We start from the raw sequence: 23,443 nt of genomic DNA, 5'->3' as shown, positions 1-23,443 counted from the left end.
ATTGGCCCTCAAATAAAAGGAAATCCATCTGCTTAACTTCCAGTAGAAAAATACATTTACATTAAATAAAGAAGGTGATAAGCTAATTAAATAGCAATAGTAAATGACCGCCGCCGAAGGCACCAAAAACAAATAGCAGTGAAGTCACAGCTATTCATTACTAGGCCTGAGCATGGGTAGGCACGATTTCATTTTTAAGGGTTCAGATCAAGTTATCTATTGCCACTCTGACGATTTGGCTAACAGAGTACTTGAGGGGAATTGAATATATGAACACTCAACTTTATCACCCCCCAAGACCTTCTTCTTCCAGGTTTGCTTCCAGTATGCCAAAACGACTCTAACCCCTTCAGAGAAGGGGAACTAAGTGCTCAGTAGGCAGACACGTGTGGGTTAGACTATGGCTCCCGTGGTAGTGGAAAAGACCTCTGCTGGGCTTCAAGTACTCCGTCGAATGTAGTGGATAGTAATAACCTATTACAGAGCCGTTTTTATGAGCTGGATAGTTGGGTGAGAAACTAAACCACAGCTCAGGAGAGAAAAGGGAATTGTAAAAGTCTGTGCCTTTCCTGAATATATTTTTTTAGAGGCAAATAAAGTTGACTGCAACAGCAACAGACTAGGAGCCTAATGGGTGGTGGTTTGTTCTCGAAGGAGGTAACGCTCACTACCAAACAATCAGAACAAGGGCTGTGATGGAGACCTAACGGGTTGATGCAAGAACTAACCAGAAGGTGAGTCAAGTTTAAATTATTAGTGTACAACTGTGGAGAAAATGATCATAGATTTAAGACAATCACCTTTTTAATATTGTTCAGTCTTGCCTCTATGCTAAATGCAACATTTGGGAGAAAGAAGAGAAAAGAAAAGAAAAAAAAGAAAAGAGAAGAGAAGAGAAGAAAAGAAAAAGGAAAAGAAAAGAGGAAAGAAAGGAAGGGAGGGAGGAAGGGAGGACAGGAGGAAGGAAGGGGAAACGAAGGAAGAAAGAAAGGAAAACAAGTGATTAAAAAACTGCATGCTTCTATTTCTTCAGCTAGGAAAAAAAACTTTGATTAGACTTCTTCGCCCAGCTGAGAAAGCTTTCTTAGGCTTAACGTTCAAGATATGCTGAAGCCCTCAACATCACTCTCAGCTTGACCCTAATCATTATCATATTACTGTCAATTAGCCTAGCTTCTTACTGGCTGCTCTTCTTTGTAACCTTACCACACCCAACTCTTCTCTGACTTGCTTTGGAATAATTTCTGTAGTTGCATCAGTGATAATCTCTAAGGAATTTCCATCATGTCAGAGAACAGTTTCCCGATATCCTCAATGGTAAGTGGGGACAGATGCTAAAAATTCCATTTTTTTTTTTTAAGTAAGAAAATTGAATCTGAAAGCTGTTAGGTGACTTGACAGAGAGAAATCTATGACTCAATGGGAGATGTGGTTTGGGGAAACTAAATTTTATAGCTGCCACTCAAAGTTCCTGTCTAATTGAATTAATTTCAAAAGTTAAAAAATACAAATATTTAAATGCAAAAAAAAAAAAAAAGAAAGAAAGAAAGAAAGAAAGAAAGAAAAGAAAGAAAGAACTTGAAAATAACATTGTATTCCAGGAGAAACTGATAGCAAGTATTTACATTTTACAGAAGAATGGTTGCCACACTGGAAACACATTTATTTTATTTTATTTTATTTTATTTTTTTTATTTATTTTTGGGACAGAGAGAGACAGAGCATGAACGGGGGAGGGGCAGAGAGAGAGAGGGAGACACAGAATCGGAAACAGGCTCCAGGCTCCGAGCCATCAGCCCAGAGCCTGACGCTGGGCTCGAACTCACAGACCGCGAGATCGTGACCTGGCTGAAGTCGGACGCTTAACCGACTGCGCCACCCAGGCGCCCCTGGAAACACATTTAAATGAAAATGGTTTAAGATTTGTAGAGGAATGGTAGGAATGAATGAATGAATTCTTGAATCTTTAATCCAGTTTGGTGTGATAGGCTTCTTAGATTCATGGGACATAGACCAGCCCTAAGAACACTGTGAAGCAATAGAGTTGTTTGGGGGGCACCTAAACCCTCAAGTCCCTTGCCTTCATTCCTACACTACTAGGCCTTGCTTCTTTCCACTTGCCTCTCTATAAAATTTGATTTGCCAGAAAAGAACCAAAGATTTGAATATACCTATTTCTGAAAAGGCTTATTATACACTAGGTTAAGTAATTTGGGGTTTCTATAGTATTCTGATTTCAGGATATTCAATGCTATTTTCCACTTAACAGAGGATAATTCATTAAGTCAAAGGAATTAATATCTAATTATAGAATTTCAGGCCTGAGTGATTCAGGTGGAAGGAGCTTTATTAAGGACAGAAGAACCTTCCTTGCATTGCTAGAGTAATACTGTGTTGGTTGGTACTCAGCCTCTTTTGCCTACTTATGAAGCCAGCCTTAGTTTTAGGTCTAGTTCAACTAGACTTCATATTCAATTGCACCTCTCTCCACCTAACTGCTTTTGCTCCCTACCTCTAGGAAAATTGCTGGCTTGCCTGTCCGACATGATAAAATTTAAGATGAGAAATTTTAAGGAACTAAAAGACTTAAAACAGCAGTGGTAGTTAGAAAACAAAATGGATCAATACTTGTGGACCCAGCCTTTCCCATCAGATGGGGTCTGCGCATTCCTATCGAGAGATCATATAATGAAATGCCATGAAAATTTTTAGAAGACCGTGATAGCAATCCTAACTCCTATAGTCAAAGACCAGCAGGGGTTTTCAGGAATTCAACATCTTGAGGAGTAATCTGAGTTAAATAATCGGCTATTAAGTAAACATTTTAGAAGAGATGCAAATGAAGGGTAATGAACAATGAACATTGGGCCTACAGTAAAAATATAAGCTCGTAAAACAGACCGTAGCCAACTGACGTATGAACATCGGAAACAGAAGAGAAAAACTGATACAGAATAAGTGGTAGCAACTATAAACTAAATGCATGTGTAATTTTCAAGTCTGTTACCAAGTTCTAGTGCTAAAGATGTTTCGTTCCTGTTCCCTAACTCCTACTCCAGTTCTTTGAAATTTCGCTGAGAGATAAACATTTTTCTGCAGATAGTCTCCTATTATCATTAGTTTGTTTGGTTTGATTCTCCTGAAACAGCTGCCTCTTCCTGAAAGTTATGCTTTTAGAAGAAAATACTTGCCTCACAATGAACTTAGATATAGTTATTTTCCCAGGTTTCCTTGATCTAGGTTTCCCAGAGGGAAAATTTCTTTTTGAGGTGAAAATAAAACTTATTATGTATATGGGGCCAAAGATAATTGTGCTAAAATTACTCTTATCTAGATTTACCCCAAATGTGCTGGTAAATTATATTGAAGTATGAGAAAAATGCAAAAGGCATGTTCTAAAGTTCCATTTAAGGAAATTGAGTTAGACAGTATTTCCAAACACTAATGGAAGATATAAAAATTAGACGCTGCTGAAAATGACAAAGTAAATAAGTTAAAAATAGAAAATCAAGTTATTTTTCTAATCATCTTGAGCAAAATGCCAAAGGAAGCCAACATCCTAAAGGACAAAATGTAAATTTTTCTAATTTTTTCTAATTTTCTAATTTTTTCTAATTTTTTCCAGGTATACAGGCATGTGCTTTTCTATTGCCACTTGCTCTTTTTGCATCTGGTCATGATAGAAAAAGACAAATGTGGAATTTTTTTAAGCAGAAAATAATTCATTTTACTAGCAAATGAGTAATAGTGATTAGTAATACTGAAGAGAGGGTCGGAATATCATTCAGGAAATCATTCAGGAAACAGGCACGCATGATGTATATTATTCCTGAAAGAGCCTTCTTACGATCTTGAAAGACTAAATAATTTGAAGATTTGTTGGAAGCAAGGTAAGCATTAAAGCTGGTAAGCCAGAAGAGCCATTCCACCCAAAATAGAATAAAATGGGTGATGAAACGAGGTTGATAAACACTAAAACTGAACGTATGCATTGCAACTTAAATCAAATTTGGGGTGTAGCCTTTGGAATCAGACATTACTTTATGGCACATCTCATATTCCGTGGAGTTCCTTTTTAGTGATTTCTTCAGGATGAAAACCCTCAGGTTTGCCTTCAAAGGGATGGGGTATCTTAAAATGAAGCTTTTTCTATAGTGAAATCCCATTAATGTCGGCCCAAGATGAACATGTCATAAGCTCAAAGTTTGCTCATATATGTATTTCAAGCTGGTTGCAAGAGCCCAGGGCATGTGAGAAACACAGCTATATTCTACTTAGGAAGTCATTTTCTCCTTTTGATTCCACTTAGCTGGTATGTCTACTTCTCCCATAAAGCGAGGGAGATTTTTGTTTGATGACAAATAACACAGTAGAAAGATGATGATAGAAAGATGGAGAACCCCAGCTCCACCCTATGAGATAATTAAAAGATTCAGCATTACCCACTGCAGGTAAATTAGCCTAAAACTGATGTGAACTGTAAGTGGGGAAACTGAGGTTCTCAGACAGGGTCCTGCTGGTACCTCTGCTGTGTTAATGTTTAAAATCCATAGCAAACAAGAACAAATGCAAGAGAAGTTGCAAATTCTAGCAAGTACGTTCACGGACCTTTTCTCTTTGTAACACTCTCTGGTCTGTTTTGGCCCACGATTGAATAAGGCAACAAGTTCATAGCACCGGATTCCTCAGTTCCCCATGCGTTTATACTGCTCACGGAAGAGATGCCTCCAACATCCTTCTGCACCTCTGATACTTACACGCAGAGCCCACCTTTCCAGGGGAGAGGATGCAAATTATATTTATGGTGAGTTGAATGAGGAGAAAGGGTAGGCTATTTAAGTATTTCATAAACATTTCTCTCCTCCCTTCTCACCTTCTCTCATATAGGCCCTCTGGGTACCGGTTTCAGAGTGACAAATCAGAAGGGCGGTCAGGGAAGCACCCGCTCTACAAGCAAGGCCTGTGATCCAGCGGAGAGAAAACAAGATGCTTTGGCTGCCGTATAGGGGGTAGCTACACACTCAGCAGCCATCCAAACAGACTTGTAGATGAACGCGGACACTTAAACTGTTCCTAGTGCGTGGAAAATATCAAATTATACTCTATTTTTCATAATACTTCATTTAATATTTTACATAACTGTAAATTTTACATAACTGCCCATAGGAGCTTTTCCACATCAGACATTATGTGGAAAAATCTCTATTTTACATAACTGATCCTAGGCGTTTTTCCACATAAGACCTTTTTCTATGTGTCAATAATCACAGTGATATGTGACACAGGACTGGAAGACTAACACATTCATATGCAAAAAAAAAAATCAAGCACTGCATTATTCTTAAAACAATTACTTCTGCGGGCGCCCCGGTGGCTCAGTCAGTTGAGTGTCTGACTTGAGCTCAGGTCATTATCTCCCAGTTCGTGAGATTGAGCCCCACATCGGGCTCACTGCCGTCAGCAAGGAGCCTGCTTTGGATCCTCTGTCCCCTTGCCTCTCTGCCCCTCCCCTGCTTGCCCTCTCTCACTCTCTCAAAAATAAATAAAACATTAAAAAAAAAAAAAACAATTATATCTGACTTAATATAAATGTACAAACAAAACATGCAATTATAGCTCTCACATTTTAAGGCCCCAAGAATAACCACCAGATAATTAAGCCCAAAATACTACTTAGAGGCAAAGTAGTTGGTATGATAGTTATGGAGAGTTACAGGGAGGGCCACTGCAGAATCGTTCTTGAGCACATTCCCATATGTGTAGATTGATTCTGCTTCTCTCCAATGCCAATTAGTCATTCGGGACGGGGGACCCAGAGGAGACAGCAGTTGGGCAAGGGGCCATTCGATATCATTGTTTTCATGTCTCCCAAGCTGAAAGTTAAAATAGGAGTATCTTCCCACAATCACATGGCAATTTTATAAGAGAAAGATGAAATCGAAAAGTTTGAAATTTATGTAAAAGTCCAATTTGTGAAAATGAAAACAGTTCAGTGTGTTTTAGAAACTTTCTGGATTTGCAATGAGCTCATTCTAGATAATGTCAAAATGTCCTTGTAAAAAAGGAAGACATCGCTGTTTTTTCTTTGTTTTGTATGAAAAACATCACTGTGAATTTGAAAAATAAAACGTACTTTAAGGAAGAAGTTATAAGAGGACCTTTTTGTTTCTGTTTTGCATAATATGTAATGTTTATAGAACATATAAAACAGTGAGTTTGGCTGTGTGATTGCCTAGTGCACTACAGTCAAGCTTTTTCAACCCAATATAATTGGATACCTATTCTTATTCGCAAAATCGAAACTGCATAAGTTCTATTTCTCTTGATGAACACAGAATTGGGTTCATCATCTGGGGTTGCCTCAAACGACTTTATAGTTTAGTTATAACTTAATTATAGACCTGGGGTAGGGGTGGGGATAGAAAGTCATAGAGTTAATATCAATATATTTCTAAGGTTTTAAATTTACTTAAATAACAAGAAACGACTGATGCTACAAAAATAAAAATCTTATAGCAATGCTAAATTGCAAATTATCACAGAAGTCATATTTTTAGGAATTAAACTTTGAAGGTAAGTTTATTATCTGTTAGGTGTAACGTAGGTGAATTCCTGTGTCTAGAGGACCTTGAAGTTTTGAACTTCCTGGTACTTAAGAAGAAAAAACAAAACAAAAAAACCCAAAAAACAAACAAAACTTTTCCTTGGAAAGAACATAAATTAAGATCCAAAATATGTATTATTTAATGCTTTGCTTTATTAATATGTATATCGAATATTATGCCACGTTTGTGCTAAAATGCCATTTGAAATCAGTATTAAAATGATTATAGAAAAAGAATACTTCTGAGAACTAAGGGTGTAATGATACAGATAATTAATGTATTTCTGAGACACTGCTATGACCCACCTAGTCTTTATTCTTCTGTATACGTTCAGGTTGACTCACTTTCTGGTTCTTAATTATAGCCAGTAAAATATATATTTCAAATAATGTAAAGATTTCACTTCCTGAAATGAAAAGAGACCCATATGTACCCCGTTCTTGGTCACCTGTGACCGGCTGCCTCATATTAACTTATTAATTAGTCTGACTCTCCTGGAAAGGACTTACTGTTTGAATTTTGTGGAAATCCAGGCAAGGAGGATGGACCATTCATTCCAGGGAGCAGAACCGGAGGGAGGCCGGGGAGTCCTGGGTAGGCCGCCGGCAGACTGATGCCATGGAGGGAGCTGCTGTCCATCATGCCTGGCTGCTGCACTGCTAAGCCCAGCACATCTGAAGCTTTCTTGATACGATCAAGTTCTTGCTGTGCCATCAGCTGTCGAACGGTGGTCGGAGCCAAGTAATCTTTCTCCCGATCGAGCTGGCTCCCCACGGTCTCCCTCACTTTTGAAATGTGCTGTTTGGAGAAAATATGATCTCTGATGGACAAGCGGGCAGAGTACTTCACCCCGCAGAGGGTACATTCCGGTTTGGTGCCTTCTGTTCCACTTTGATTAATCATGAAAGGCTTCCCTATGTTAATTTTAAACTTCTTTTCCTTTGCCCTTGCATTTTGGAACCACACCTGGACCACGCGTTTGGGCAGGCCAATCTCATTGCCTAACATCTCACATTCTTGCATGGTGGGAGTTCGGTAGTCACTGAAGCAAGCCTTGAGAACCTTGAGTTGAAGATTGCTCATTTGGGTTCTGAAACGCTTGTGACCTGGTCGATCGTTGCTTTTGGATTTAAAAGGATTGCTGGATCCAAAGGGATTCGGTGAACTCGGGTCTGCTATGCTGGATGTTTCGCTGCGGTCGGCATTGTCATCGGGGTCATCTGTGATATAAAAGCTTTGGTCGTGGTCGCCGTCCTTATCGTTGAAATGGATGGAGGGACTCGTGAGAGAGAAGAGAAATTTTTCATCGCAGACCTCCGTGGTGGGTGTGGTCGCGGGTTTTGGCAAAGTGTCCAGAGTTTTGGGCTCTTTAGGAGATAGAGCTGGCTTCACATCTCCGGAACTTCCCGTGGTGCTTTCCATCTCAGCGGTGCCCTCGTCGCCGGTGGTGGCGTCACTGATCGCTGTATTAATCGATGAAGTCTCATCAAAATCAGTTTTATTTTGATCATACCCTGCCTCAGCAGGAGGGGCATTTAAATTCTCTACATCCTCAGAACATTCTGCTTTAAAAGAGGAAGGGCTTAGAAGATTCTTCGGCGACAGCTCTGCGGTTTTGCTCACAGGCGTGGACACTGTGGAAGCCAATTCGTTCTCACTTGATAGATCCATTTTAGTTAGCGGCAGAGATGGATAATCAAAATAAATGTATTTCTGAGGGCTCTCTCCCCCATCTTCTGCTGATATCAAAGGGCTTGGTGGCAAGCTGTAACCCGCCTGCTTTCCTTCATTCCAGTGCCGAGAGCGGATGTGGCTTTCTAAGGCTGACTTTGCCTTGAACAGGGCTCGACAGAAAGGACACCGTTTGTGGGACTGTGCTGGGCCCACTGCCCGGAACTGGCCTTTCCTTTCTCGAGCTCGGGTGTTCTGGAACCAGACTTGCACGACCCGTTTCTTCAGCCCCACTTCACGTGCAATATGATCAAGCATTTTCCTGGTAGGGTTGGAATCCAGCAAGTACTTCTCATAGAGTATTTCCAGTTGTTCCGGGGTGATTGTGGTTCTCAAGCGCTTATCGCGGTGTTGGTCCTCACCGCTGTTCCCTCCCTCCTTTTCACTGCAAGCATTGTCCTCTTTGTCATCCAGTTTCCTTTTCAGGGAAGCAGCGACCGTCGCGGGCGCTGTGGCGTGGGAGGAGCCGGTCTGAGGTGGCATCTGTGCCAGAGAACCACTCAGCAGCTGTCCGGTCATCAGCGGGTTGTTGGGGTCGAATATCATGTAGGGCATATCCATGGGCCTTTCCAAGAAGGGCGAGTGGAGGAATTGGTTTTGAGCAGCAAGGAAGTGCATGTGCTGGTGCTCCTGCCAGAGTTCCAGAGTGGGGAAGGCAACCGTACACTGATCACATTGGTATTGTAGTAACTGTGGAGGTAGACTGTTCTGGAGAGAAGTCATGGAAATCTGCAGTGGGCTGGAAGGGACCGGGGTTTGCGAGGCCGACGGAGGTCTTCCGACGAGTGGGGGTTGTTTCGGTGGCTGGGGCTGTGGCGGAGCTGCCGAGGCCTGGGGTGGGTCTGAGGAGGTTGACGCTGATGGCAGGGCTGGCTTGCTGCCTTGAGAAGGGGGAGAGGGGTCACTCTGCTTTGGCTTTTCTGTGGGATATTCGGGTTTCGGAGAGGTCTTCTCAAGGTCCGGTTTGGGTGACGGGATCAAGGGGGTGCTCGTCCCGGAGCCAGAGCTCGCTGCAGGGGCAGCAGGGTTTTTGGCCGCGTCCGTCTGACCAGACGCTGTGCAGTGCTTATACACCACTTGGTCGGTGGCATCCATGGAGTCTTCGGTTTGGCTCTCATCTTGGGCATCATCATCTTCATCCTTGTAACACTGCTTCTTCTGATGCGTAATCAAGTCAAAGATCCGGGGGAAAACCACATTGCACTTTTTACACTGGTACTGCATGTTGCTTGTTCGAATATACCGTTCGTTAGTGAGTTCCCTCTTCTCGTTGTCTTTCGTTTCTGCTTGGTTCTCGTAACTCTTGCGTGCTTTCTGACGAGCATTCTGGAACCACACGACAATCACCCGGGTGGGGAGATTGAGAACAGTGGAGAGTTGTTCTATTTCATCATCCTTTGGGTAAGCGTTTGTGTCGAAGAAGTCTTGGAGAACCCTAAGCTGGTAGTCGGTAAATCTCGTTCTAGAAGACCTTTTGCTGAACGACGCATCCGATTTGTAATGTTCTAAAGAGGAGGGCTGTGGATCAATTCGGATATCTTCCAAAACAGTTATGGGAGGGTTACTGAAGTTGTAGGGTGAATCCTTGTTTCGCTGCCGTTCCTTAAAAAGCGTATTTCGAAACCAGTGCTTGATAACTTTTTGAGAGAGGCCCGATTTCTCCGCCATTTCTTGGATCTGCTCTTCACTCGGGGAATTGTTGATGTCAAAGTAAGCCCTCAGGATTTTTAGCTGGTCGTCGGTAATTCTTGTCCGCGGGCGTTTGAACTGAGAATGCCTTAAGAAGTTGGGATCTATTCCGAGCTGCTGTTGGCAAAGCTGAGTGAGATCGGCAGACAGAGTGTCCATCTGGGGCAGCTGCAGGGCGAGCTGGGGAGGGAGTGCCGGGTGCTGCACGGGCTGCATCATAATGGAAGGAAAGAGTGGAAGGTCCAGAGAAACAGGCAGCTGGACCTGGGGGGGAGCCGACGGGGGAGGGGGCGGGGGAGGGGGCGGGGGAGGGGGCGGGGGTGGTGGCGGAGGGGGAGTGGGTGGTGGTGCTTGCAGAGGAGTGGAAACCGTGCTTGGGAGTTTCACGGGACCCAGGGAAGAAGGCTGCGGAGGAGCTGGAGGCAGAGGAGGCGGGGGAGGGGGAGGAGGTGGCGTTTCTGGTGAAGATGGCGAAATTGGATACAGCTTGTCATAGGCCTCCCTGTACTGACGAGCAAATTTTTCTAGTGCTCCGTATGGAAAAAATTGCCCGTGGACATGTTCTTGGTGACTCTTCAAAATAAGAACATTGGAAAACAACTTGCCACACGTCCCGCATTCCAGTTTGTCAGTGTTTTCCCCTTCACCACTTTTGCCCTTCTTCTGTACCTTCTGCCTGTTTTCGTTGTACTGGATGACCAGTTCAAAACCAAAGTTTTCCAATAAAGCCTTGGCTGCATTTCCTCTGGCCCCCGAAGCTATTCGGGGAGGTGGGATGCAGGGTTCCGAGGATTTTTGCTTCTTGAGGTCTTTGCCTTCTTTGAGTCCTTCGCCTTCGCTGGAATATTCTTGCTTTGGCTTTTCTTGCTTTTCAGCAATCTCTTCTGCCTCCTTGTAAGACGGCCCGTCCTTCAGGACAGGGCAGTCTGAACTGGCTCCGCTCGTCTGCTCTTGTTTCAATAATTTGCTTGCTGCCTGCTGTTGCTGCTGTTGCTGTTGCTGCTGTTGCTGCTGCTGTTGCTGCTGCTGCTGCTGCTGCTGCTGCTGCTGCTGCTGCTTCTGGGGCTGCAGCTGGGGCTGGCTGGCCTGGTACTGTTGTGCTTGTTGCTGTAGTATTTGCAGTTGAGTTTGGCCAACGTGGTGCTGGGTTTGAATCTGCTGCTTCAAGTCTTCCAGCAAGGATCCAGCCATTCCTGTCATGCCGGGCATGCCAAACGTGGCCGAGCCGGGCAAGCCCAGATCTGGCCCCAAGCTGAACTCCGTCCCAGGGATGTAGAATGGGAAGAGAAACTGAGGCTGCTGAAACTGCAACAGAGCTTCTGGGGTCATAGGGAAATGAGGCAAAAAGGCGGGGTTGAGAAACTGAGGCTGAAAGAACGCGGCCTGCTGTTGTAACTCGTGCTGTAACTGCATCTGGATTTGTGCTGGTGACTGCAGTGGGTGATGGGTAGGCTGGGCAGAGATTAATTCCGGGGTTTGCTTTTTATTTAATTCTTTGGCATCTAAGTGGGCATCTTTGCTGCTTACTGTCGCTAAGCTCATGGAATCTAGCATCCCTTGGCCGGGACTACTGTTGGCCGCCATGCCGTGCCCACCAGCCACGTGGCCGCTCGGCTCCAGCTTGGCAGCCCTCGCCTTCGTCTGGTGGAGCACGGACCTCATATGGATTTCCAGTGTCGAGCTTTGGCTGTACGCAACGTTGCAGATGCTGCACTTATAGGGTTTGTTATCTGTGCTGCTGTTGGTTTCTTGCGGAACAGGACTGGAGGCTTCCTGCAAAACCTTCTTCAACTTATGCAGATGAGAAACTGAATTATAATGGACCAAGAGAATGTTCTTTTGGGTGAACGACTCTTTACACACTGTACATTTATACGGGCGGGATGGATCCAGGAATTTTTCCATCGTAAAATTTGGCCCTTTTCTAAAAGGTAAGGTCCGCTTTGGTTCGGAGCCCATGTCATCAGGAATAGAGCTACTGTCGCTTCCTACAGGACTTGCCTTCCCTTCGTGGTCCACCTCATACTCTCTCTCCATTTCCTGCTCCAGGGCATGGTCGTCCTGTGCCATAGGTTCGCTCTCCGCCCAAAGTTCACCATTCACGGGCAAGGAGGCATACAGCTGCTGAAGTTCAGCTTCACTCAGCTCCGGGTGGCCTGCTTCCAAGTGTTTTTTTAAAGCCTGGAATGTACGGAAACTACGCTGGCAGAGATTACACATCGTCGCAGCCCGAATCGCGTGATACTGGGAATGTATCTGAAGCTTCTGCATAGTCTTGAAAGCCAGACTGCAGTGGTTACAGCGATACTTATAAACGTGGCGGTCCGACACCGAGAGTGGTTGCCTTTTTTGCTGCTCACTCAGCTGGTCTTGGAGAGCGTCAGGGACTTTCACATCCTTACTGCTATTTTTATTCCATTCTGACACTTCCATGGGTTCTTTAGTTGGTTTCTGCTCCTCACTCTTTATTTCCACGCTAGCCTTTGAATCGTCAAGACCTGCCGCACTTTTGTCATCCACTGGACTCTCGCCTGTGTAGAAGAAAGCACAAATAGGTCGCTTACCGGAAGAAAGCCTACTGCTTAAATGCCGGTAAATATCGTTAGGTGGGAACCTCTAAAGATTTCCGCTTAGTTGATTCTTTGAAGAAATATTTACTGAGCAACTACTATGTGCCAAGCACTGTGCTTGGTGCCGGGCATGAACAAGAAATCACCCCCGACCTCAGGGAATTTCAGGAGAGGAAAAAAGGCAAGTCAAAGGTAATTACAGTATGCTGCAATCAGCATGATATCAAGGGCCATAACCTCAGTGTTCAGGAATTAGGACACACAGACTATTCTTGGTCATCGACACTTAAGTCCCCCGAGGGCAGTAACAGATGAACAGATAGATCCAAAATATGCCTTGGAAAATGTTACTCTTGGAAACACCACAGTTTTTTCCCTCTATGCTTAAAAACAAACAAACAAACAAACAAACAAAAACCTTTGATAGTTACAATCCTGGATCGTCCCCACAAATGCGTGCCCCTGAGCGTGTTTTCCCCTAGATCTTGCTCCCAGTCTGGCGTACCTGAATATTTCCCAGATGCCTCAGCTGTGATGGCTGCAGATGTGTCCCGCTCCGATTTCTCAGAGGCAGCTGCTGGCAGTAGCAAACTGTTCGGCATCATCACATCAGGCACAGGCACCTGTGAGAACCACAGGTGTTCATGTCAAATGTAGCCCAGAAATCAGATTCCATCACATCTGCATTTGGCAGGAGCATAACCCACTTAACATTTTTCCAAACGAAAGCGGGGACATTTTGTGGATCTTACAGGCCAAGGCTATCCCTTTGAATTTTAGATCAATGGTGTTGCAATGCTGTATTCTTCTTTTATTTTTTAAACTACGATTTGAAGGTTTTTGTAGGTCTGTTGTTTTAAAATGATAACCAAGAGATTTTGAAACTCCGCACGCCCACATGAGTCATTTAGTTAACATAACCGATAAAAAGTAAGACGGTAAAATACACTACTGAAGGGGCACCAGGGTGGCTCAGTCGGTTAAGCGTCCAGCTTCGGCTCAGGTCATGATCTCACGGTCTGTGAGTTCGAGCCCCGCATCGGGCTCTGTGCTGACAGCTCAGAGCCTGGAGCCTGTTTCGGATTCTGTGTCTCCCTCTCTTTCTCCCCTTCCCTTGCTCGCTCTCGGTCTTTCTCTCTCAAAAATAAACACTTTTAGAAAATTTTAAAAATTTGCTCCTGAATAAGCTATGCCTTATATCATTTTTTTTTTTTCCCCTCCAGAAGCAAAAGAGAGAACAAATGGGGCTTGGTTGTGATTTCCATAACACAGTCTGTAAGAGAGCTTTAAGTGGGCAGAAAAAATAAATTCCTCAACCAACAATTACAGATTTTGCACTGAGACCCTTGCAGAGAACATGTCACACGTGCATCAACATGCGGTATCCTTACTGTCATAAGCAGCTTCTCCACACAATCCGGAGACACACTGTGCAAATGCGTCAGATGCAGCTGGAGGTGCATTTTGTTGCTGAGGACGTCCTGACAGAGCGGACAGCAGATGACCGGCTGCACCGAGTGCTGTGACAGGACATGCATCTGGATACGACTTTGGTCCCTACTATTGTAGTTGCAATAAGGACACTGAAAGAACTGGAGAATATGGAATAAACATGGCCGCTGTTAGTTGACGCCCTCGGATGACTTCAGAACATTAGAAGTAACACCAAGAGTTCGTTATGCTGCTGATCACAGTATCTACATACACTTCAACAGCATGAAATCGTGTGGGGCTCTATAACCCTCAGGAGCAACAACAACAACAACAACAACAACAGTAACAATGATAATAATAATAACAGTCAACAACAACAGTAACCACGATAATAATAATAATAAACAGGTTTACACAGCAAAGGGAAGAAACGTATCTACCTGCTCGTGACAGAATTTGTTGTCCTCTGCAGGTTTTGATCTTTTTGTCGCAACATCCTCTTCTTTCGCCAGCAGGAGTGGCTGGGTCCCCCCTCCCACACTGACTTTTAGCTCCTTTTCTGGTGTGATTATTCCTGATTCCCAAAAAAAAGAATAGAACACCTCAATTTTAAAAGACTAACAATATCAAATTCTGAAAAATGACATGTTTTTCAAATAGCTCTGACTCTAAATCCACTGAATCCTTAAAATGACTGAACAAACACTTTTAAATGATGGTAATCTCAAAAGGCAAAAAGCACACTTCTTTTTATCTACTAAGTGGACTTTATAAATATATTTTAAAATGTACTTCTGTCTCATGTTTAGATAACCCTAGGTGACCTTGAAAGATTCATCCAGAACACATGCTCTCTGGTGTCTCAGGATGCCTTTATCACATTAAAGCTAATCTACTCCCATTCACAAATACTAACTTGGAAAATAGTTCCTTTGACTAACATTTAATTACTTATCTTTCTTCTAAAATCCTTGGACACTGAAAACATTGCAAAATACTGAGAAGAACTGACTAGTTATAATTCAGAAACTAAGCTAATATTATTACGTGGTGTGTACAGGATTTAAAAATTACATATCTGTCGCTGCTTTTTGCGATTTACGTTTTACTTCAGATGTTTCAGCAGTTGGCCGTAAACATAACATTATGGCCCGGATCTCAAGAAGACAATTGTTTTATGAGGTTAATCCGAATATTCGGTGTTAAAGATGGTTTAGAATTTTGCCTAGATGAACAATGTAATGTGCAGGGGCTTCACACACATCAAAGAAAAGAGTGCAATTCTAATTTCCCAATCTAACAGAAAATTCTTTCCAGCATCAATTTTCCCGATAATCTCCTCTGTGAGGCTGGATATTACAGCGACATTGGGTAGGCATGTCACATACATCTCACGACAAACACAAAACCTCATTTACCATCCATTCCAATCTCATCATAGCGCGGCATCATCTGACCTTTTTTCTGCTGTTTATTATGAGTATTTCTAATTTTAACTTTCAATTTTCACCATCTTCCAGTCAATTTGCAACTAAATTATTTCCAGGGTGAGGACACTATCACTGGACAACTGGGTGCAAATACATCTTGAAATGCAATGAAGCTAAACCATTGATTGCTATCAGACCCCGCGTAAATATAGAGTCTAGGCGTAATCTGATTGTATGCTGTGCATGAAGATTTATCTTGATTTTTTTTCAATCCACATACGGTTCATATAAATGAACAAATTGCACCTTATTGCAAAATAACCCAGTTTTAATTTAAAAATAAGGTCAAGGATGTTATGGAAACAAAGTAAAAACGAACCAAAAAATATGTTCTTTTTATAACCTGAATAGAGATGCGTGTTTTTTACCATATAAATTTTAGGAATTTCACATTCAGAAAGAAATTTAAAAGTAAGGTGACTCTGAAGAGACCAAAATTTAAAAAAAATAGAAGTTAAATGACACAACGACAATAATTTTATTCCCTCGAGGTTTGTGGTAGGTACAGAATTAGCACTATGTTTCAACAAATTACACTGCTATTGATTTCTGGATTTACAAACATTAGATTTTATTTGAATTAGTTCATTTGTCCTGTATATACATGTGCCTTGGAGAAATTTAGATTCTTTGTAAATAGTTGAAAAAAATGATTTATCATATTTGTATTTGAATGAACTTAAATTTGAGACTGACTGAAGAATTTCATTCCATTGATTAAACAATACCCAAGTACTTGATATCCAAAAGTTAGGTCAAAAACAGGAATGTTTATCTCAGAATTAATTCTGGCATCAAAAAATATGTTTTTCCTTCTCAAAACAGCCTTTTTGCTATTGTTTTAAAAGTGTGAAAAATAACATTAGGAAGACACTATGCTATACAGTATCTTGCAAATAAAACTTACTCCCTATGGTGTCAGATCAAGTTCTATAAAATGATTGCATTTAAATCAGCAAATGTCTACCAGTTGCTTTCTCCTGTGGAACTGAAAGAGTTTTCTTAAAGAGTTCCTTATTAATGAGTAAGAATACATTCCCTTAAAAAGAGTAATACTATGTCATATTCCCTTATCATTCTTTTGTGTACGTGGTAGAATTAGACATGACCAAATAATAAGTTGGTCCAATTCCCTATGCTATCAAAAACTGTCACACGCCAGTTAAAAGATAATCTCCATGACTCTGGTTGCTTGCGGGCCCTACGGAACATCAGCTATAGAATAAACCTCCCATAAACTTCTAAATCTATTAAATTTATAGCTATGGCCTTGTTTTCATAAGCTTATATATTCTAATGTTAGTACTATAAAGGATCAAAAATATTGCTTTCATGGTTTGAAACATTTTACTAAGTAAATTTTACAATTTACTACATTTGCTATAGGTTGGTGAAAATATTTGGTATAAATAATCCATGTTCTTATTTTTACCTTATTAATATTCATCAACAATATATTATACTGTTAATATTCATCAACAGTATATTCTACTGTTTTTTAATTTAGTAACATACCGTGTTGTAGCAAGGAAGCAAAGAGTTAAATTTTAGGGCCATTACTTCATAGCCATTGCTGTCACTGTTGGCTATAGTATTCCACCCAATATATGTGTCAGCTTCAATATTTTTTGGCTAATTAACTTAGTTAATTAAAAACCATGATCTTAATGTAAGTTAGGAGCTTCCTAAAGACCATCTTATTTTAAATTAAAAAGAAGTTATAAATAAAGGCTGCCTCCCCCCATTTACAGCCAAGCACCCCAGAAATAGATGCCATTGATAAGAAGAAGAAGAGAAAACTGAGATGTAATAACATAACAAGAACAGACTCTTGAGGATAAGGGAGGTCATCAAGATTATTTGCAAAGATGATGGAAGTTACATTTTATGCACACATGCCTTTTCTACTCAAAGGGGTGCTATCTCAGGTATTATGGCCTCCGTGATAAATTGTAGGGCATCAACTCTGGGATCTTTTTCTGAATTGTCTTATCCTAGAAATATATTAAACAAGGGCCTGCCAATTTTGGAGGGTTTTGATTAAGTTTTGTGATTACTCATAGTTTATGTCCGCAACTTTATTTGAACTAAACGCTGTTTGTTACCCGAGACAAAATTTTGAAATGAGATCACAATTCATTTTTCTGTTATTAAGGACATCCCAATATTCTCAAAAAACAATGCCATTTTAATGCATTTTAAACTAAAAAATGAAATCTAATTACAAATAAGTACTGCCAAATAGATGAGCCAATGATTATCTGTCAGTTATGGGATTATTTAGCTTGCATGAGATGGCTAATATAAAAATGACATAATTCATTTTGATTCAGATGCTGCCTACTTAATAATTTTCAATCCCTAAAATACAGAAGGTTGTAAAGTGGTTTATACTCATAATAAGTGAGGAAAATCCAATAGCATATATGTACTCAAAAACAAATCTGGAAAAAAACCAATAAAACAAAAAACTGAGTAATTATCTATCAATCAATGTATTTGATAAAGTTTGACTGTTATAAAACTTGAATATAACAAAGGATGTTATTCAACTACAAATAATTCTAAATTATAATTACTGGTACAGTATTCTTTCTAATGAGGCCGGAATGAAAGGATAATTTTAATTGCAATAATGAAGGTTAATTTCCATCCTTCCTCATGTTTACTCCCTTATTAAAAAGTGGTCCCCTTAGCCATGGCAGAGACATATTACATTTTCAATGCAAATGTATTAATCTGGATAAACTCTATATTAATTCTTGTACTGCACAGAGCTATAATTTGGATTATAATTAATCTAAAGTGGCACTAGATTTAAATGACAATATAAATGAGGCATTATGAGGCTTTTCTATTATGAATGAATATTCAACAAATATAACTTGCATATTGCCAAGTCTCATCTTGAAAGCTCCAGTCCTAGAGATTAATGTCAGCAACACAGCACAACAGCTTACACAAACATGGTCTTCCTAACATGTGGTGATTCCTTCCTGTCTAAAAATTTCTGTGTTAAAGTGGGGCCACACTGTTTTCCCATCTAACGTTTTAAGATAGTCATTAATGTATAAGTTTGCTGGTATTTTTTGACAATTATCACCGGCATAAAGAAACAAGCCAATAGAGACGTAAGTGGTTATTCAATCATTAGAAATATTATAAGGAAAAACCCATGTAATAACGTTTTCACTTAATCAGATTCAACTTAAAAAGTGGAAAACTTTGTTGAAAGTTCACGTTAGTTGTCAGTTACAAGAACCGTCTTGACGTCTAGGAGGTTTTGCGGCTAAATATTTGCATGGTAGTAATTGCTAATAGTTGGTGCTTAAATTCCACGTTCATCTCTACAGACACACCTGGGGAGGAATTTCTGCAGGAACAAAAAATAGTTTTAAACAACTAACATTATGCAACGTTCTGTATTCTCCCAGAAGCTGAAGCCCTGTCTAGATGGTACAATTAGGCGCTCAAGAAGACAATGACTCATCAGGCCATTAGGGAGTGATTGAGTCCATTATTTATACAGAGCAGTGAACTGCTGGTGGAGATACAGCCCCTGCATCTGTGGTATATTCCAAATAAGACTCCTCCCTTGATGGTGAGCTTGGATGTGTTTTCAAGAGATTCCCAGAATCCCTCCTTTGGAAGGCATGAGATATTTACAACCAAGCATAATGTCGAGTGCCAGTATTACATGAGCATTTAACAAACACTAATATGCTATCTGTGTATTTCACACATTCTTTTAAAGAATGGGAGGGATATGCTTTGCAATGTCTTTGGGGATGACTGTGAGAAGGACTCCAGTGAGCACAGACAGAGGCCTGCCGTCCCTGAAGTAGTCAAGCAGTTAGCCTTGATGAGGTCCATCCTTGGACCACCTTGCTATTTCCAATTATTTTCAAATGAGGTTTGGATGGCACTACCCTTGACCTTAACCGATCACGAGGTATTTCAAACCCCTTGTCAGTAACCTCAGGAGCCAGCTTACTAATATACAGCTATGGCACCTTTTTTACATTGCTTTAGGCTCAATACCAACCTCAGATCCTCTTTGTTTAAATCAAATTAGGATCATATGTTAGCCATTGCATCCTAGACGCAAATTTAAGTGGTGCTTTCCCACTGGACTCCTGAGAGAAATTCAGCATTGAACGACGTGGGGTAAGAAGCAGAGAGGCCCTTCAAATAATTTTTGAAGGGAATGCAAAACTTAGATATGCAAAGACCAAATGACAAATATGGGATAATTCAGATTTAAACAAACTTGCACGTAAAAATGATATCTTTTGCACAACCCAATGTCTTCATAGTGAAAACAAGCTTCTTTATATATGCAGCTGTCACTGGAATTCAAGGAAAAGATAGATGAGTACCTGAAACTAATAGGCTTGAACCCGTTTCAGCACTTCTTCTGCTTCAATGAGTCCAACATAATAAAACTAGGTATAGCGTGCAGCAAAAGTAGCCAATGTAATATTCATTGCGACCATAGATTTCCATCTCATACATACAAAGCATGGATGAAGTCATATATTTGCCAAATCAAACACAGAAAAAGCCTTAGGTATCCACACCAGATGCTGGCCTAGGGTTTGTTTGTGCACAAGTAAATGTCATGACACGAAGGTTTGTTTTCAAAGACAGTAGCTTTCATTACTGGGATTTGTCTATTCTAGAAGATCAAAATTACCCAGCACCTAATCCCTTTTCAATGATATTTCCTCTTTCTTAGGCTGAATCATCTGTAAACTTTTCCACTGGATTTTGTTTGAAATGCCTCAAATAGATGCCCTTAAAAAGAGCAAATTCCTGAGTGTAGGTTGTAAAAAAGCAAGGAAAAATAACATTTATTTTTAGGGTTACGTGGTTTGGGGGGGTGCATGTGACTGAATGAAAAAAATTCAAGTGATATCTAATCCTGTGCTTATGAAAAATTAATATGCCATCAGAGGAATCACAAGTATAGCTAAGATTAATGAAAGGCGCTTAAAAAATTACAAGCACACAAACTGATTTGATTAAAAAATAATCTTGCTGGTCGTCCTGTAATATTCTTCAACTTATCCACATCTATTCTGTCAGATGGTTATGATTAAAAATAGGTCAATGGGAGGCTACTGATAGAAATCACATGCAAAATGCACATGCAATGAATAGTAGTGGGAATGTTCAGACAGTTTAAAATGAATAAAAGCTTTTAATAAGCTTTGGTGGGGGGTGAAGGAAGGGCTGATTGCAGGGAATGGCGGGGGAGGGGGGGAGGGTCAGCGGGGTTGGGGTGGGGGGTGGGGGGAGAAAGGTGAGGGATGCTAGCATCTTACCAGAATCTTTATTAGAGTTTTTGCCTTCACTGTTGTCTCTCTCACACGTGTCTCTCTCGTCATCCTCTGCCACTGAGGCAGGCTTGCCGGCTCCTTCAGCCTCCTCACTCTGTTCTTCTGTCAAGAAAAACAGACCAGTCAGTAGGATTGAAAACCCCAGAAACGTGCACACTAAAATCAACGTGACCATGGAAAAGCAGTGCTCTTTGTGAATCGTCTGCAGACATTTACTCCGAAAAGAGAAGATAAATTTATTCCAAAGTCTCTGTTAGAACCTGCTGACTGCACCAATGCAAATTTTCATCTAAGGGAACTTCTTTCACACCCATTGAGGAAATGCGCCTGTGCTAAATTAGAATAAGAGAAAGCATTTTAAGTACGGTCCAAGCTAGAAAAGATTTAACAAGAGGTGCACAGCAATCGTGTCCTCTTAACAGTAGAAACTTGTAAACTACAAACTACATAGGCCTACTGTTTCTGTGGACTTGGACCGATGACAGGACAAATCCAATTCTTGGGAAAAATTCTTGGTGAAATAATGTGATCGTGATGGGTTAAATGTAGGACAGGTGCTACCCCTGTCTTCAGTCCCCAGGCCCCAGGGGAATTTTTTGGAATTTGTCAGAGTAGGATCTCAAAACTTCAGTTACATTGGTGTGTGTGTGTGTGTGTGTGTGTGTGTGGGTGTGTGCGCGCACGCGTGTGTGTGTGCGTGTGTGTGTTTCTATAGGGGGAGCTATACAGAGTACAGGACATAAGAAGGTATACTTCTTCTATGACAACCACGTCACCCCACACCTCATTCACGGGTTCACACCAGCTAGATTACATGGAAATCCTCATAGTAACTCAACCCTATTTAATTATTCTGTAAATCTTAGCTATGCTGCTGCTGGTGGATTAATCTGTTTATGCAGTTAGCCTCTATGCTGGGTCTGTGTAGCACTAATCCGTGAAAGGCCCACTGTTCTCTTTCATCCTGCGATCATTTGTCTCTCACTGTGCTGATGTCACATTTTAATGAATTTTTAGCAATCTGAGTAATGCCAGATAACCAGACTCGCAACTCCCCACAGCATGGCATGCTGTTTTCATTGCAGCACAAAAAATAAAAATCATATTCCCCTGTTCAGGTAGGAATTACATAAATTAGGAGAAGAAGGTAAAATGGGATTTGAAGCACCAGGCTGCTCAATTTCATAAAATCTTTAATGACCATATAAATTAACCCTGGAAAGGCAAAAGGTCATCGACACACATTTGCATACACTCTTCTATTTGCTTTTGATAAGCAGAGCTTTTATGCAGAGAACATGATACAATTAACCCTTCAATAACCATACAAAACGCTGCTGCGGACATTTTAAGTGTCAAGCATTAACTGAAAATTACACACTGCATAAAATTTTCATTGCAAATGCTATAGTGATTGAAAGGGGAAATCGTGGCCCTCTCCACACCCCATGTTTTATTAATAACGTTCTGACAGCAGAATGAAATATCCACTGTCATATGTAGCAGCTGAGCACAAAAAAAAAAATGCTATTTAGTGCCTCACCGGCCGGCCCTGCTCTACAACTGTGCGAGCAGGAAACAACAGAAGGGGGCACTTCTGGGCTCAATGGGGAAACTCCAAAAAGCCGAGGGGAAAACAAGGGCATTTAATAAATTTGAAACAAGAATTTGTTTCAACTGTGAGTCCTCAAAGGCACCACACAAATCCATTTATTCCATAGTTGCACTCTGCCACTGCACAAAAGCAGAGCTGAGGTCCGTGGGGGAGGGGGTCAGTCATCTGAGGACTGTGGGGGAAGCTTCCCTTTCAGGCAAATACCTGTGAAATATTTCCTCTAAGAGGGGAGAATCAACACTTCTTAAGGCCCTAGCCTGCTTTCACCCCCCCATCAGCGATAATTACTGATCAAACACAGGCTCCCTCAGCCCAGCAGGGGCCAGCCTGGGTGGGGACCGTGGCCAGTTTGGTTTGGGGGGCTGGAAGGCTGAGGTCATGACTGGATGGGGCTGTTTCCCTGCCAAGTGCACACATGTGACATGACATCCAGTGTCAGGCCCTCCACCTACGACAGCCCATGGCAATTACTTTTCAACTCGTCCTGGGGAAGGGATGCAACACTTCTTTGAGTAGATTTACTGGACCTTTCCCCCAGGGCTGGAAAATGAAGTGTCAGAGTGCTACTGAGTGTCCTTATCTTGAGGGGACATAAAATTGTAAGGGCTATCGCAACTCACATTAATAAAACATAGCATGTCAGGAGAAGAAAACAAAACTTATGAAGGCACTAAAAGACAAAACTACAGTATAATCTGGGTCTCATCGGACGGTTTTCGCAGGGTCTTCTTCATTTTCCAGGATGTGTTTTAAGTGTGAGAGAAATTCCCAGACATGCTCTTCTATACATCACTGTGGTGTCTGACCTCAGCCTGACCCTGGCAACAGTTTGAGAAATCTGAATGTGAACAAAGACTCTGTGTCAGCAGCAGGGAAAGATTGTGGGGTAGACTCTCCCCATCAACTTAATCGCAAACAGCAGTTCTGAGGCCATAACTTGGCCTGACTCTTCCAGGCCACAACTCAT

At 41.4% G+C, this 23,443-nt stretch overlaps 1 protein-coding gene across 1 annotated transcript in view; it reads right to left on the bottom strand.

Annotated features, from left to right (window-relative positions):
• ZFHX4 (zinc finger homeobox 4) overlaps window positions 1-23,443 on the bottom strand; it is a 157,906-nt gene that overhangs the window by 1,918 nt on the left and 132,545 nt on the right. Inside the window, exons 5-9 of the mRNA XM_042924140.1 lie at window positions 20,847-20,963; window positions 14,470-14,603; window positions 13,987-14,187; window positions 13,101-13,218; window positions 7,115-12,556 (exon numbers count right to left, since the gene is read on the bottom strand). Coding sequence (XP_042780074.1) covers window positions 7,115-12,556; window positions 13,101-13,218; window positions 13,987-14,187; window positions 14,470-14,603; window positions 20,847-20,963 — 6,012 coding nt within the window. The remainder of the gene's footprint in view (window positions 1-7,114; window positions 12,557-13,100; window positions 13,219-13,986; window positions 14,188-14,469; window positions 14,604-20,846; window positions 20,964-23,443) is intronic.

The sequence above is a fragment of the Panthera leo genome, chromosome F2 (assembly GCF_018350215.1).
Source record: "Panthera leo isolate Ple1 chromosome F2, P.leo_Ple1_pat1.1, whole genome shotgun sequence".
NCBI classification, from domain to species: domain Eukaryota; kingdom Metazoa; phylum Chordata; class Mammalia; order Carnivora; family Felidae; genus Panthera; species Panthera leo.
Note: the sequence above shows the minus strand (reverse complement) of the source record. Positions and strands in the feature narration are given on the sequence as shown.